At 35.2% G+C, this 16548-nt stretch overlaps 1 protein-coding gene across 3 annotated transcripts in view; it reads left to right on the top strand.

Moving 5' to 3' along the window:
- HBS1L (HBS1 like translational GTPase) overlaps positions 1 to 13232 on the top strand; it is a 98892-nt gene extending 85660 nt beyond the window's left edge. For all 3 annotated transcript variants that reach the window (XM_053592756.1, XM_053592754.1, XM_053592755.1), the window contains 5 exons: positions 1352 to 1442; positions 1841 to 1949; positions 8385 to 8485; positions 11193 to 11337; positions 12594 to 13232. In XM_053592756.1, coding sequence (XP_053448731.1) covers positions 1352 to 1442; positions 1841 to 1949; positions 8385 to 8485; positions 11193 to 11337; positions 12594 to 12605 — 458 coding nt within the window. In that variant the 3' untranslated portion in view covers positions 12606 to 13232. The remainder of the gene's footprint in view (positions 1 to 1351; positions 1443 to 1840; positions 1950 to 8384; positions 8486 to 11192; positions 11338 to 12593) is intronic.
- The last annotated feature ends 3316 nt before the right edge of the window (positions 13233 to 16548 follow it).

Below are 16548 nucleotides of genomic sequence, written 5' to 3'. Positions count from 1 at the left end.
ATCCAGTAAGAAAAGGTCTTAGGAAGATAAATATAATATATGGGAATGTGTAATATGGTTGGGTAGAAGGAAGAACCAGGTAATATAATTACGTTTGGAAAATTTTATATTGTTAACTTATAATATGAAAACTCTTCAAATTCTCAAGCCAAAGGTAATCTCTATTGTATTAAGTATCTGGCTCCTGTTTTCAAATTCATATTTTGTAGCAGAAATAAGATATAGTCATTTTTAAATTTACATTTAAAAACTAAATTTATTTAGTTGCTATTTAACACACACTCTTTAACATCATAATTGTTAATATTTGGGGACTCAAGAATCCCTTTGATACTTATAAATTATACTTTCTCTTCTCAGCTTAACGCAGATGTGCACATGCATGGAATTTTGCATAAAAATGTAAGAGAGCCCTGAAGCTCTCCTTAAATTTCCTAAAAACCAGAAACTGTTTCTGCTGCATGGAAAAATGAATATTTTCAGAAAGATATAATTGAATTATAATTTTTTAAAAATATGTCAACACTGTTAATCAAGAACTATACCTCAGTGGTTGACCTACACATTGTCTTCATCAAAAGGCCCAAGTTTCTATGTCTAAAAGGGACTTAATCTATAAATGTATCCCATGAAATCAGAAAATATGGCATCTCTTTTAAGAGTCTTTGAACATGGTAGTGGAGTACTGCCTTGGGAACTGCTCCTAAGGACTACCTTCAGGACTATCTAGGTAAATAATTCCTAGTATATAGCAACATATCGAATTTTCTTATCACTATTTCCTTAATCTTTTTCTTTTCATATAACCAGTCATCATTATGTAGATGTCTCTCTGGAAGAAGTTCTTTTTGAGCCAGAAATAGTTAAGAGGACTTCTGAGCGACCATCTGAAGTTCTAACTGAGCATACTTCTTGTCTCCTGGATTACTTGGAGAACAACTATTACTTGTTCAGGTGGTTGTCTAATTAAATGTAAAGCTCAAGAGAGTTAAATACTCATAGGCAACTTCCCCAATCTCATCTTTTATGTCATTATGAATAATTTGATATCTTTTATATACCAGTTGTATAAGTGAGTTTAGAAATTTTGATTAAATAATCAGAAGCCAGCCTTTTATGGGAAAATATTAATATAAGTCACTTTATGTTTAGGGTGGTGTTCTAGAAGAGTCATGTCTAGAGGAAGTGTGTTTTCCTCAACGCTCACAGTTACACTTCTCACTATCAATCCATTCATATTGAAAATGATGAGTAGTGACTGAGGAAGCACAAATCAGCCATATTCTCTTGCTTGTTATGGTTTGATATTGAGGTGTTTTCACTGTATTCTTTGGTTCTTACTCATTTCCAGGAATCACGCTGCACAATGAACCTGTTGATTGGGCGGCCGCGGGCGATCATGTTAGTCTTACTTTGGTTGGGATGGATATCATCAAAATCAAGTGAGTGAGAAAATGAGTTTAAATAACTATCATTTTGGATATAGGACCTCAAAACACATACATTCTGCAATCTACTAGTTCAATTTTGAATCTCATTTGACCAAAAGTAGATAGTTGTGAAGGTTTAAGCAAAATCTACTTAAAAGTGGAGTTAATGCATGTCAGCATGGGCACTTGGCATATTCTTTGAGTGAAAACTGTAGTATGTATGAAAATAACGTAAGGTTAATAATGGTTTGAAGCCATGTTTCAGCCCAGAAGGGAATATTTTTAAAAAGTCCCTAATTTGTTTAATTGTTTTACTTTCTTTATAAATTGTTTTAGAGATATTTCTCTTTGATATAAAAATATTTATCCCCAAACTCTCTTCTCTCTTGTTTTTTTTTCCTTTGTTACAGTGTTGGCTGCGTATTTTGTGGTCCTAAAGAACCCATAAAAGCTTGCACTCGTTTCAGAGCCCGAATCCTCATCTTTAATATTGAAATTCCTATCACTAAAGGATTTCCTGTAAGTTTCAGAATGTTTTGTTGTTCTCATTTTTATAAATTCAAGTGACTTTATTCTAAAAAGTAATGACTTTCTTTACAAGTGATGATGATATATTTCTTTTCAATTAACATCTTACTACTATATCTAGAAAAACATAAACTTAGAATTTGAAAATTATTTTTATTTTGTTTTCTATTTTGATCCTTGAACCTGAGAACTTTTTCAGAGATGCAGTGAGAAGATATTTTATAATCAGTACGATACAAAGTAATGCTAATAATGAAACTCAAGCAGAGGGCATTAAAAAACAGTAAAACTCATCCAGGGAAGATGATAGATATGTCTCCACTACGTTCTGAAGTTTATCTGACTAATCTTTTTAGATTGGATTGTTTGGGCTTATTGTTTTATTTGATATACTTATTTGTAGTTCTTACTGTAAAACTATAAGATTATTTTAGAAAATTTTGAAAACCTTAGAAAATAAAAAATGTCCTATACTTGTATAATCCATAAATATCTACTCTCCATTTTTTTGTGCACATTTTATGAACCCAGCATGTACACATATTGATATTTATTCAATATATATTGGTGTCCTTGTCATGTCATAAACTTTAATTGTGCTGAAGCTGCTGTTAGGTTGGTTTGCAGGTCATTGTTGATCAGCACCGTATTGAACATACACGTTTTATGGAAAGAGGGTGATTTCATACTGGTGTATTGTTTATCTAGGAAAGGCATTGCTTATGAATAGCCTGGATTCCTTGTTGTATGTCTAATTTTTTAATATAAATTTAGGACCATACTATAAAAGTAAGACAGTAATAGTAATGACCCTTAAACTTTTTAATGTCAGTGCTTTAGAGTTTGGGAATAAATTTATTTAGCTCATTTAAATTCATTTATATTTGAGATAACCATGTAGTTTGCTTATAATTCTTTTATAATTATTTCCATGCAAATTTGACAAAATACAATAAAAATTCTATTTGTAAGATACTATTTAGGTACCTTGCTTTTATAATTATATTCCATTTTTTCTATACCCCAAGAAAACAATAAAAGCATCTTTCCAAGAAAATTGTGATAGCTGAACATATTTCAGTATTCAGGATATATGTATTGTTTGGACTGTAACTACAATCTAATTGTTATGAGCAAATGGAATTCATTCATAGAAAATAGTATGTCCTATGGGGAGAAGGTGGAGAGGTTGGTTCCTGCATGTTTTTACTCATGCAGTAGTAATCTTTGCCAATGGAGAGGTAGAGAGGTCAAGAGGTCAGTAGTTACTTTGAATAGTAATACTGTCTTCCTGTCTAGTTTGTTCAAAAAAAAAAAAAAAAAAAGCATGAATTGAAAGTTTTTTCAGTGTTGCTTTATGAGATTCTACCTGAGTATGTTGTGTTTTTTTTTTTTTTGGAGACAGTGTCTGACTCTGTCACTCCGCTAGAGTGCAGTGGCATCTTTGTAGTTCACTGCAACCTCAAACTCCTGTGCTCAAGTGATCCTTCTGCCTCAGTCTACTGAACTCAAGCTGGGACTACAGGCATATGGCACAATGCCCAGCTAAGTTTTCTAATTTTTTTTTTTTTTTTAATAGAGACTGGGTCTTGCTCAGGCTGACCTTGAACTCCTGAGCTAAAGCAATCCTCCTGCCTCGGCCTCTTAGAGTGCTAGGATTGCAGGCATGAACCACCTCACTCAGCCTCTACCTGTGTGTATTAATTCACAAATACCAGGACGAAATTTGTTTCAGAAAAAAAATGGTCATATTTTGTCAGTGAATTCATTCTCTATGGGAAGAAAACTTAAAAAAATGATTTTTTAACCAAGAAAAGGCTTCCTAAGCAATTAAACTTTCACTATTAGGGATTAGTTCCTTAATGGAACATATATATGTTTAAATTACCTAGCTTATATGGTAAACTCTATTTTTTAAGAGGTAATAATAGGAAAGTAGATTAGACTTTGACCAAATTTATAGTTGATTGTTTTTGTGATGAGATACACATAATATAAAATTTATCTTTTTAAACAGTTTTAGATGTACAAGTCAGTAGTACTAAGTATTTCTACTATTTTATGCGACCATCACCACTGTCCATCTTCAGAACTTTTCGTCATCCCAAACTGAGAATCTGAACTCATATCTGAAACAATAATTTCTCCGTATTCCCTTCTTCTGTCCTCTGGCAACTGTTATTTATTCTATTTATCTTCTCTATGAATTTGCCTATTCCAGGTCCCTCATATAAGTGGGACTATACAATATTTGCCTATTCTGTCTGGCTTATTTAACTTAGCATAATGTTATCATGGTTTATCCATGTTGCAGCATGTATCAGAATTTCTTTATGAGGCTGAGTAACATTCCATTGTATGTGTATATACCACTTTCATTTATCCATTTATCCGTTGATGGACATTTGGCTTGTTTCTGCGTTTTGGCTATTGTGAATAATGTTACTATGAACATTGAGTATCAGGTATCTATTGGGTCCCTGCTTTTAATTCTTTTGGGCGTATGTCTAGGAATGGAATTGTTGGATCATATGGTAATTGTGTGTTGAATTTTGGGGGGGAACTGCTAAGCCGTTTTCTACAAGGGCTGCACCATTTTACATTCTCACCAGCAGTGAGTATATGGTGTTCTTTTTCTCCACTTCCTCATCTACATTTGTTAGATAACAAATTTGGTGGGGGTTGGGGGAGAAGAGGTGTTGTTGTTGTTAATAATAGATAAACTAGTGGGTGCATAGTGGTTTTGATTTGTGTTTCTCTAATGATTAGTGATGTTGAGCATCTTTTCATGTGCTTTTTGGCCATTTGTATGTCTTCTTTGGAGAAATATCTTTCTAAGTTCTTTGCCCATGTTTGAATTAGGTTGTTTTTTGTTGCTGAGCGATAGCTCTTATAAATTCTTAGTATTAATCCCTTATCAGGTATGATTTGCAGACACTTTCTCCTGTTCTCTGGGCTGCCATTTTATTCTCTTAATATTGTCCTTTGCTATACAAGGGTTTTAATTTTGATGAAATCCAGTTTATTTTTTTCCTTTGTTGCCTGTCCTTTTGGTGTAATATCCAAGAAATTTTTGCTAAATCCAGTGTCACGAAGCTTTTGCCCTGTATTTTCTTCTAAGAGTTCTATAGTTTTAGTCACATGTTTAGGTTTTCGATCCATTTGAGTTAATTTTGGTATGTTGTATAAGGTAAAGCTTCATCTTCTTTCTTTTGCATGTGGATATTCAGTTTCCCCAGCACCGTCTGTTGAAAGTACTGTCTTTTCCCCATTGAATGGTCTTAGTTGAACATCAGTTGACCATATATTTGCTGGTATTTAAAAATATAGGGTACCTAGAGGTTTAAGGAAAATAGCATATTCTGCCAGCTAACAGATTATATAGCCCATTATAGTTTATAAAACACTAGATAATTTGATTCTCACATGAAGTACAGAGTTCAAATCTTTACCTGAAATCTTTTAGGCCAGTGTGTTCCAGAATGTATAAATGTTAGGATTTTAGAAAGGTAAATGATGGATGCATATTATATAAAACCTCTAACAGAGAAGGGGACACCACCCTGTAATCAAACATATTGATGACTATGTACCAAAAGTTATTAATGGTAAGTGAGGTAAATAAGGATTGTAAATTGCCTAACTTAAAGTCTGGGTTTGCTGCTTAAATGGTTTTATTACAGACTTAGGAAAAAACTTGAGCTTTTTAGTCTTCCAGGATTCTGGAATTACAGATAAGAGATTGTAGACATTAGTCTTACTCCCATTTACAGATGAGGAATTGGAGACCTTGAGAGATTATGGCAATATAAATAATAAGTAGTTAAGCCTGGACTCATTATTTATTATTTTTACCCTGAAATCTAGTGCTTTATTTTTCTACTTTCCATGAAGCAGTGCTTCAGATTGCTTTCAATATATAAATTAAAGTGTTATGATGGTATTCAGTCATTTCTCTCTTATTTGCATATATATTTTTTTCACTCATGTGTTCAACAAGTGTTTTGTTTGAGTTGCTATTTGTAAGATGCTGAAGAGATAGGCAAGTAAAACCTAACCCATACTACCAGTATCCTTCATCCACCCTGATTTTACCCTTGAATCCACACATAGCTCACAAAGGATAGGTTTGTTTGCCTCTTTTAAATTGGGCAGGTGAGACCAATTCTAGTTCTTCACTCACACCCAAGCTGAGTAAAGCAAGTTTGTTACTAAAGAGTTGTTCCTTAGATATTTAGACGTACATTTATATACATTGGTACTATTTAAGACCTAAGTCCACTGAATACACAGAAGTGTTTTTCCCAGCTTTCCCATGCTTTGTACCAGGTTTTGGAATCTTTCCACTTCACACCCATCAAGGGCCATTGAAAGAGAAAAACACTTTGCCTTTTCAGATTAATGGAGGTTTTTTTAAATTGAATGATTTAGTTTAGAAAGTTCTCAAAGTTCAATATTGTGCCTCCACAGTCTTCCTAGCATTTCTGTTTTCTGAGTGTGCAGACTGTTTTAGCTAGGAAATTCCGGAATAAAAGTGCCAGTGTTTCTACACTCAAAGAGTGTGATATGGTATTTACTGACCAATTAAACTTTGATAGCTTTGCCACTTTCTGGGATTTGGTATTTCCATTGTACCCAAACTATAGACATAATGTATGCTTGATGCTTATTATCTGAATGGGAATAGTCAAGTCTTAACTGTGTTCTGGTTTGGTTTGGATTAGGATCTTTTAAAGCTGTTAGGGTTGGGAGCTCATGAAGTGCTCATGGCACAGGTAAGGAAAGAATTTCTCACTCAAAGATGAGAATAGTTTTAAAGAAAGAAAGTTTTTTTACTTCCCAAAAGTGAGAAGGCATGACACGGAAGGAAGGAAAGAAGGATGGAAGGGAGAGAAGGAGGAAGCAGTGTTGATGCAGAGAGGGTATGGGATTTGTACTTTATCTGGGGACAAAGAGTGAGAAAAATAGTGATTGCAGCCAACTCATGACAAAAATGGCTGTGAAACTGCTGTGTGCGCTTCTTATTCTATTTTCTTTTTTTTCCTTTCTCTGTGAGGCTGGCTTATTAGATGTCCTTAAAATCTGGTCTAACAGGAGCTTAGGACTCTTCAAGACTGTGGCACAAACTCTTAGAGATAATGTTTTAAGTCCCAGGTGTTTAATCAAAACAAAACAAAGGGCAGTTGTGGCATGAGTTTTTCTTTAAAGGGGCAATTAGCTTTGAGTTTATTTCTCTTACTTTCTGTTTGAAAGTTTATGTTTATCTGTTAGCTAGTTCATTAACAAGACCATCCTTTCAGAAGCCTTAGCTGCTGCTTTTATAAACTGGAAGGTTCTGTTTATATGATTTCTATAGGCCACTTAGTAAGCTGAAGTGGGAGAGTTTGGGATTTGTAGTCTAAAACTAAGATGACACATAGCAACTTGGCCACATTCAATTACTTAAGTTTTTTGACATTAATGTTCCCTACATATAAAACATGGTCAATGATAGCTAAAAATATAAGATTATCTATTAACTGAATTTTTACCATGTACCAGGCACCACTTTGAAATAATATTGTATGATTTCCTAATTTTAGTGATAAGAAACCTGAGCCTGGGGGCTGAAGGGCGGTTAGAGGATTGTTAAAGAATTTGCTCAGAATTCTCACAACTAGGAGGTGATTGGAACCCAGGTTTGTCTGACTGCAAAGCCTATCTAAAGAATCATAGAAATTAGATAAGTAGTACGTATAAATCGCAGCACACAATGCTTGACACTCAGTGGAGCTTACAAATGTTATTTTCTCTTTCTCTTTACCTCTATATAATGTTTTATTATCATTAGCTAACAATGAATGTGACATTATTCACCTTTCCTCATTTTTATGATGAAACAAGTCACTTCATATTTGTTGAACATCTAATATGTCAGACACTGTGTCTGATCCTGTTATCATCACAACCCTGTAAAAACCTACCTGTTTTACATCTGAGGAAACTGAGACACAGATTAAAGTGAAAGAATTGGAATTCAATCCCAGGTTCTTTCCCTGTTACTCCTTACAATGATAAAAAGAATGTAATAGTAACAGTAGCAATAATAATTGTTATAAATGACACATTCTCTTACTTAATCTTTACACCAACCCAAAGATGTTCTTATCCTCCATCTCTACAGAGTAAAATGCTGATAGGAAGGTTATACAGTTAACTAAAGTTTACATAGCAAGTGGTGGGGGAGAAACTTGAACTGCCTCCCGTGACCTTTAACCCTAAATACCGCCTGGTTAGAGTGCTGGGAGCTAGAGGAAGCCGCTGGAGATCCTGAAAGACTCCAAGCTGTAGTGCTGAATTGGAGATAACTCAATGTAAGTGCCAAAAGGATTAAGGCCAGAGATGCCATGGTAAGCAGTTTTTTAGTGTTGCAATTTTTTGTTTTAGGTGCTGTTACACTACCAAACTGTCAGTGAACCCGCCATTATTAAACGATTGATTAGCGTCTTAAACAAAAGCACGGGTGAAGTCACAAAGAAAAAGCCTAAGTGAGTGTTTTAATGCAGAAATCAAAAACAAACAATTTAAGCAAATTCTTTACAGGTTAACTCATTTGTATAGTATTTCTCTTTGTGGTAAGTGAAATCCATTTTTTAACTTGTTCTAGAAATTATTTTTTCAAGTGCTAGATTTAAAAAACCCATAAAAACAAGCTTTTAAGTTCCTATTTAGGTATGAGTGCTAGATGTAATTTCTGTTATGTATGGTTATATAGTGGTGGGGGATGTGAATTGTAAATAAATGTAAATATATATATATGTATGTATGTATGTATGTATGTATGTATCAAGCTGCAGATAGCACGTGCTAATGATATAAAAATAAGGGCATTTCAAAAACTAGTCTTACATTTTAAAAGATGGATTTGAATTGTGTGTAGCCACTGGTTTCAAATTTCAGTTGCATGCTTTTTCTTAACTTTATTGTCACCACCTTAATGAGCATATTCCCTATGCTAAGAAGGTGATCTGTGCCATATTCTGTAGCCCCTGTTTTTTCTCCCTGACTGTAAAGAATTTGTTCTTTCTCCTTGAAATCCGCCTGGAGCTATAAGCTGAGGTGGTCACCACCATGTTGTCCCCCAGGGGTACAATTAATATTCAGATCCTGGGTGTGGACAACTCTCCTTTGGCTGAGATAACGTTGGGATTTTTCAAAGGCCATACTTCCAAAGATGCTAAGTACTATAAATAAAAACAAAATACAAAAGACTAGAGATAAATATTATAAAGTACAGATTTCTCACCCTAATTCAGCTTAAGACTAATCACAGTTTGGCTTGACTGCTTCAGCTTTGGGGCTTTCCTCCATTTCAGCTCTATGGGGAATCCCACCCAAAATCCCCCCTTTTCAGTCCTTGGTGTTCCTCATCTTCTGCACCTGCATAAGAGGCCAAAGGTGCTTAGTGGGTTAAGGGGTTGGCCTCAAGCGGAAGAGAGGCTCTCGGCACTGCTCTAAACCCGGGCTGTTTCTGTTAGGAGGTGAGGGCTACTTACCTCTCTTACAGGTGGTTCCCTATTTTTAACCCGAGTCTTTAGCTTCCAGCATGAGTGTTTGCCATAACGTGCTGAAAAGGGTGATATAACTATATGACTAACATTTCTTGAGAGCCACTGTTTCCTAGGCTCTATTGTGAATGCTTTCACATTATTGATATTCTCAACAGTTGTGTGAAACAGATAGCAAAGTGACACAGAGCTACATGTGGTAGAGGCAGGATTCTAACCCAGTTAGTTGGTTTACATGAATTATATTTTTTTGTGCATAGGAGCCAGGTGATTTGAACCAGAAAATTGATTTGGAGAATTTTCAATCTGAAATTGCCTGATCGTACCTAATCCTGAGTCTCCCCCTCTCCACTCCTGCTACCAAGCCTAGCTCCATTATGCTAGGGTTTATGTTCTCACATTAGTTTTCCTTCTCACCTTATGTATAGATTTGTGCTTACCTCCTATTTTGCACAACAGCATTTCACCTTTCCCCTTTATTCCATTCAGGCACACCATACATCACACACTCTTGATTGCTTTATGCAGATTGGAAATGAACTGTCTAGAAAATAAATTAGCCACAAATTATGGCTATACCATATGCTCTCTTTCTTAAGGGATTGGACTTTGGGATGAAATCATCCAAAGCCAAAAAAAAAAAAAAAGAAGAAAAAAGAAATCATCCAAATTTGGAAATTTGGGTATATTTTTAAACAAATCTGTTGAGACTACAAGAGGGACTCTGCTTAACAAATGAAAACATTGTAACCTAGTTGTTTGTACCCTCACATTAATTTGAAATTAAAAAAAGAAATTCGTTTGGCTTTGTTTGTCCCTGAACTAATCTTTCAGGGAGATAGGTTATGACTTTTGTGCTCTCTGCTTCTAGAGTACATCAAAATTAAATTAGAGAACATTTCCAAAATGTCCCCTTTTAGGTTCTGCCTCTGTCAGTAAGTCTGGGCAAGACTCACACACAGGAATTTTTGCTTGTTTATTATTTGTATGAAAACATATGCAATGTGGCCTATGCCCTAGCTCCCTTTATTTTCTACAGGTATGGTATTTAGAAAAACATCTTACGTGATTGTTGTCCTAAACCCTTGGTAAGGAAACATTGTTCCTGAGAGAGAAAGAGAGAAGGGCAGGGAGGGTTGATTGGGCTTGATTGAGAACAGTCTTGGTACCAAGAGATTGACTTCTTTAAAGATCATTTCCTAACACATATTCCACATATTCCACAAATTAGAACTCTAGTAACAAAGGCATAGGATATTGTATTTCACTTTTAAGGTGCAAATACCTCTGTGAATGATTAAGCCTTAGTATCACTTTCTTTATTAGGTAGTTGAACCTCTCAGTTTCTTGAGGGAATAAAAGGGAAAGCATGATCAGGAAGGGCTCAGAGTGTTTTGGGCTATCATTGTCACCAGGGAGTAGAATTGGATTCATCTTTGCAAGATCAATAAGAATATGTGTGTGTGAACTACCTAATATCTCTTAAATCTAAGATTACTCCTCTCATTTCTTTCAACTAACCCCCCAAATTCAAAGACACATTTTCATTTAAAAAAAAAAATTAGTTTTTAAAAGACTAAGTTGATTTATCAATTGAATATGAAATATTTATTTTTCTGGTTGTCGTTATTACATTTATTTACCTCTGTCACATACCTGTTTGTTCCTTTTTCTTTTTCCTTAATAGGTTGTTGACTAAAGGCCAGAATGCATTGGTAGAGCTACAGACGCAGCGGCCCATAGCTCTGGAGCTGTACAAAGACTTCAAAGAGCTGGGGAGGTTTATGCTGCGTTACGGTGGTTCCACGATAGCTGCCGGTGTTGTCACTGAGGTATTTTGAAGCAACGAGTTATATTATCTGTGATTAAGATTTTTTTTTTTTTTAACCTTCTGAGGATGAGTATTGAGAAGGGAAACACAGTTATGGAATTAGAATAAGAAATTAAAGTTTATATTAAAAATTTAAAAGAGTGATGAGAAGAAAACGTTTCAGTTCTCATAGCAAGACTTACAAACTGTATTCTCCAATGGTGATATTGTTCAAAATTAAAGGACATTTGTTGAAAAATGGGTCTGTAAGTTTGCAACCCAAATTATGAGGGCACAGACTTTAGGAGTCAAATGAATTGGGAGTGGCGATTTTGTTTAATAGAAGAATCCTCATTAAATCTTTTTGTTTTTAAACAATGGGCTCTGAGCACATTTGAAGTGATTTATTTTAAAAGTTCCATTGATATAATAATGTTACATAATGTGAAGTGCAGTTGAATTTTGGAGAAAATAGCCATAGGGAACCAAAATATTTTGGTAATTTAAGTTTTCTTCAACATCATCACAATTGATATGAACCTTACAACATTGTATTTTTAAAGGCGACTTCATTACTTCATTATTCTTTGCACGCCTGGCTAAATTTTTTAATTTTTATAGAGATAAGGTTTTGCTTTGTTGCCTAGACTTATCTCAAACTCCTGGCCTCTAGCAATCCTCCTGCCTCAGCCTCCCAAAGTGCTTGGATTATAGGCATGAACCATGTGCCTGGCCTTATTTTAAGTTTCCAAAGTACCAAGAAACTTTATCTATATCATTTATGTAAAATATATGTGGAAAGCATTGTAGGGTGGAGGTGAAGAGAACAGCTCCAGAATCAAACGGCCTGTTTGTGTTTTTGCTCTACCAATTTACAGCAGCACAAATACATTTCTGTTTTAATTTATAAAAATGAGTTAATAGAATCTGTCTTCTAGAATTGGTGTGAAATGTTTAGTAGTTGGTACACCTAAAGCATTTAGTAAATATTAGCTAATATCATTGTCACCCATAGCACATTTAATCTGTCAAGGCATTCTTAATAAAAGCATTATAAAAATAATACAGAGTTTCTTGTGGAAAACAATGAAGAGATTATAATAAATCTTAGAAATAGCTTAACTAGAGCTGGAAGAGAGTTGCAGGAAAAAGAAAAAGTTTTCCTCTTGATATAATTATTTCATTGTCCTTTTTTTGCTGCTGTTCTTATAATGTGATTGATTAAATTATGGCAAATGTCTGTTTTGAAAATATGGTTTTATCTGTTTTTCTTTACAGATAAAAGAATGATGGGTCAGAATTTCTACTATGTGCCCAAATGCAATGGAATAGCTAACCTCTGTGTTGAAGGATCCAGTTATTAAGTTAAAGGAACAATGTGCAATTAATATTTTTTTAGATAAGAGAGAAGATTTAAGCTATAATTATCTGTTAATAAGCACTCCTGCAAAAAGTTCAAGTTGCCAACGGGTAAACAAAGGCTAATAATGTACTTTCATTTAAAAACCAGCTTTTTCTTTGAAGTGTTAGTAAATGGATTCACTTCCCTGAGAGTTATGGGGAGTATCAGTATTAGAAGATATTGAATTATCATGAAACGAACTCTACTTCCAATCAAACCCCAAATATTTGCATTTTTCTCTTTTGATTCAACTATACTACACGTTTTAAGGAAAAGTAACCATATTGGATTTTTGAGGTAGTTGCTATTTGACCTGAGCACATTTTTAGTTAACTCTAAGAAAAGATTTGTTGAAGGTTATAATGAAGGTATTTTGTGTTGAGTGTAAGAATGTCCCTCCTTTAGGTTAACTTCTGAAAGCTTAATCTGGAATTGGTGGAAGCTGTTCCTTTGGTGACCAAGACATTATTTAAGTTGTAAAGCAAGCAAATAAAATGGCTTAGTTTGAGCCTCATGCAAAATGTGTTTTGTTCCTGAGATCTTTATGAGGTTCTCTACCACTGTCACTAAATGGGATTTGGGAGTTTTGTGAGATCCTTCTCACCTGAGGTTTCATGACCCTTTCACATGAATTCTTGCTTTTCACCTAATAGCAGATCAAATTTAGTCTCATCCATTTCTAATCATAACTTGGTTTTCCCATTTTCACTTTTTGACTGTATCTTTATCTTATATACCTTATAAACTTTAAGTCCTTTGTGAGGAAGAGTTTTTTTTTTTTTTTAATTTCAAACCTTAAGGTTTACTTGAATTAAGTATTTGTTGAGCTGCCTCCTGGGCACAAGGAGCTTAAGAGTAGACTTTGTCCTCAGCCAAATCTGGGACTCTGATCTGGTGGACTGTTTATGATAAACTTTTTTTTATTAGAAAAAAAGTCTGATTTGCCTATGGATCGCTTACCACATGCAACAGCATTTCTTCTTATTTGACGATAACATCCATATGGTAAAGTGCACAGCTCTTAAATGTGCTGCTTGGTGAATGATCACCAGGTAAACACACATACATGTATTTGTGTAGTTGTCACTTCAGAGTTAACGTGCTGAAGTGAGAAAACATTTTATTTCTATATTAGGAATTTAACAGATACTTGTAACTAACGTCGTATGAACTTCACATCACTTAAACAGCAAAGAAAAATTTTGGACTGACATAACTGAAGAATGGAGGCTGATGCAGCTTTGAGTTCATCTAGGTCTCACAGCTCACACAACGTCAGCAAGTACTTATCTCCATTCTGCCCTGTCTAGTGCTGGTTTTATCCTCAGATTCCATACAGAATTTCCCTGCATCACCAGGTTCTTGGTAGAATATGGTGACTGTACACTTACATCCTCAGACCCTCCATCCTGGGCTAAGCTAAAAGAGCATGTCTTTTCCAGAAGTCCTAGAAGCATCTCATCACTGACCGTGATTGAGTTTTCTTTCTTTCCCGGGGATGGCCAGTGGGTGGGTGTAGAGCATGTAGCTGACAGTTGTGGGCGGGGGTTGGAAATTCAGGGTGTTATGAGGGAGGGGAAATAAATTGGGGCTGGAGAGCAAAACCAAGAAACCATCTGTTCTGCTTTGTATCTGTGTATACACACACACACATATAGTATATAGACATGATAGAATTAAGAATTTTAATTAAAAGTTTAGCATTAACAAATAGTGGTAGAAATGAATTTCTAACTTCTTAAATTGTGATAAAATGTGGTCTTTTAATTTGCATACAATTGATTGTTGCCAAAGGAAGTGGTGGTATTATTAAAAGGACAGCTGGGGAGAAGAGTGTTGGCAGTGGAAGGCTGGAGTTAAGTAAGGGGCAAAGAGGTAGAACAGACTGCCCAGGCTTGGCTGCAGTCTCACTTCCCCACCCTGACCCTTCCATCCATACTAGTACGTGCATTTTGTGTGATTTTGCTTCTGGTATGTCTTGTCTTGACCTTTTCATTATTATGAGTTCAATGTTCCTTCATGCCAATGGCTTTGTCCCCTGACTATGACTCTTTGGGAGGTTCTATTGATCAATTATCTCTAGGGTAACTTGGCTTAAAACATTACAGACTGTGTTTTGACTCATACATGTTATTTGACACATTCTTTTATGAGAGTATTTGAGCCTCTCTGATTCATGAGAAATGTTTTAGAGAGCAATTTCTAGTCATTTTCTTTTTTTCATGAATACGCAAATAAATAATTTTAACCATCATTGAAATACAATCATATTCACTTTATAAAATGTGAAAAATACAGAAAATACAAGGAAGAATAAAATTCATCCATAGTTCTGTCACCCAAAGATAACTGCTGCCAATGGTTTGATCTTCTTTTTTCTCTAGTGCATATTTATCTTTTTACATAGTTGTCAAGATCTTTTCATTTCATAATACAATTAAGATTTTTTAATAGAAATATTAGAAGTATTTTTTATTGACATAAATAACAAAATTATTGATGTGTAGAAATTAATCAAGATTGTACAGTTTAACAAAAATCAAGATAAAATATTGTGGGCCCAAGACAAAATACTGAATCATCTTCCGATTTCCCTCTAAAATATCTGTGGAAATATTTGAGAAAAAGATTCATTCCTCTTCCCTCACCTAATTATGGGTATGCTACCTTCCAGGCACAGGAGAAGGACTCCAGGGCTCACTCAGGTCTTCATAGGGTTGGCATTCCAGCCAGGGGGATTCTCAGAGCCGTAAGCTACAAAGGAGAATTAACAGGGTGAAAGCATCCAGGAGGAACATAGCCTGCAGACAATGCAGAGGGACGAGGTGAAGAAGAAGTGCTGTTCATGCTGATGTAAATTTTTACTTATATAAAAGATTTTTCCAAGTCAAGGTAATTATCCTTGTAAATAACACCCTCTCTTTGCCAATTCAGAAACATAGGAAGGTGAGAGCTGGAGACAGGTTTACGTTGGCAAAATCATCTAACAGGGCAGTGGTTGGTATTCAAACTGGCACCATTTAAAATCCCACCAACAGTAGAAAACATTCTTTAGAACCCATCCACCTCCAGTAAGAAGAGCCACACTCCGGTGAGAATCTAGCAGTGGGCCCAAAGCTAGTACAGCTTTGGTCCAAGCAGCAACAAAAAGAGCACAACAAAAACTTAGAACTGCTTTAGTTTGTCCTCTTGTCTGGAGAACTGCAGCCCCAGTTTGGAGTCTTCTGAACTGTGATCCTCTTGAGCCTGGAGGATTCAAATGTGCTCGCATCCCAGGGAAGAAACCAGCAATCAACTGGGATCAACCAGCAAACACTGCCAGGGATCCTGCCATCACTCAAGTGGATTGTGGGGTGGTGGAGGGTAATTGGTACATCTTACTTTCCAGTACTTGTCTTGGATATGCTTCTTTTTACTTAAAGGCAAATAAGAAATAATAATAGGCCCGTGGACATATTTGCAATACATGAAAAGTACTGTGTTCTGAACACATGTAGGGCAAAACTTTTCTTTCAGGCAGGAAACAAGTTTTCTCTAATTGCTGCAGGGTGCCTAAGATGTAAGAATGTCGCTACGTTGAGAAAAGAATTAGGATAGGTTAGAAGAGACTAACCTAAATCATAATAGCTAAACTCAAAATACTCATTGAAAGCTGTAAAGAATAGATTATAATTGCATAAAGTGGAATTAATGATACAGGAATTGACCTTAGGATTGACTCCTCAAAGCAGATGAGACTGAACAGGAAGACTCTTAAGAGTGCACGTTATTTTATGTTAAAGTCACAAAGGAATTATGACCTCCTTTGATATCAGAGATTCAGGAATTGTT

The sequence above is a fragment of the Nycticebus coucang genome, chromosome 5, assembly GCF_027406575.1.
Source record: "Nycticebus coucang isolate mNycCou1 chromosome 5, mNycCou1.pri, whole genome shotgun sequence".
Lineage (NCBI taxonomy): Eukaryota > Metazoa > Chordata > Mammalia > Primates > Lorisidae > Nycticebus > Nycticebus coucang.
This window is presented reverse-complemented; position numbering and strand designations above follow the sequence as displayed.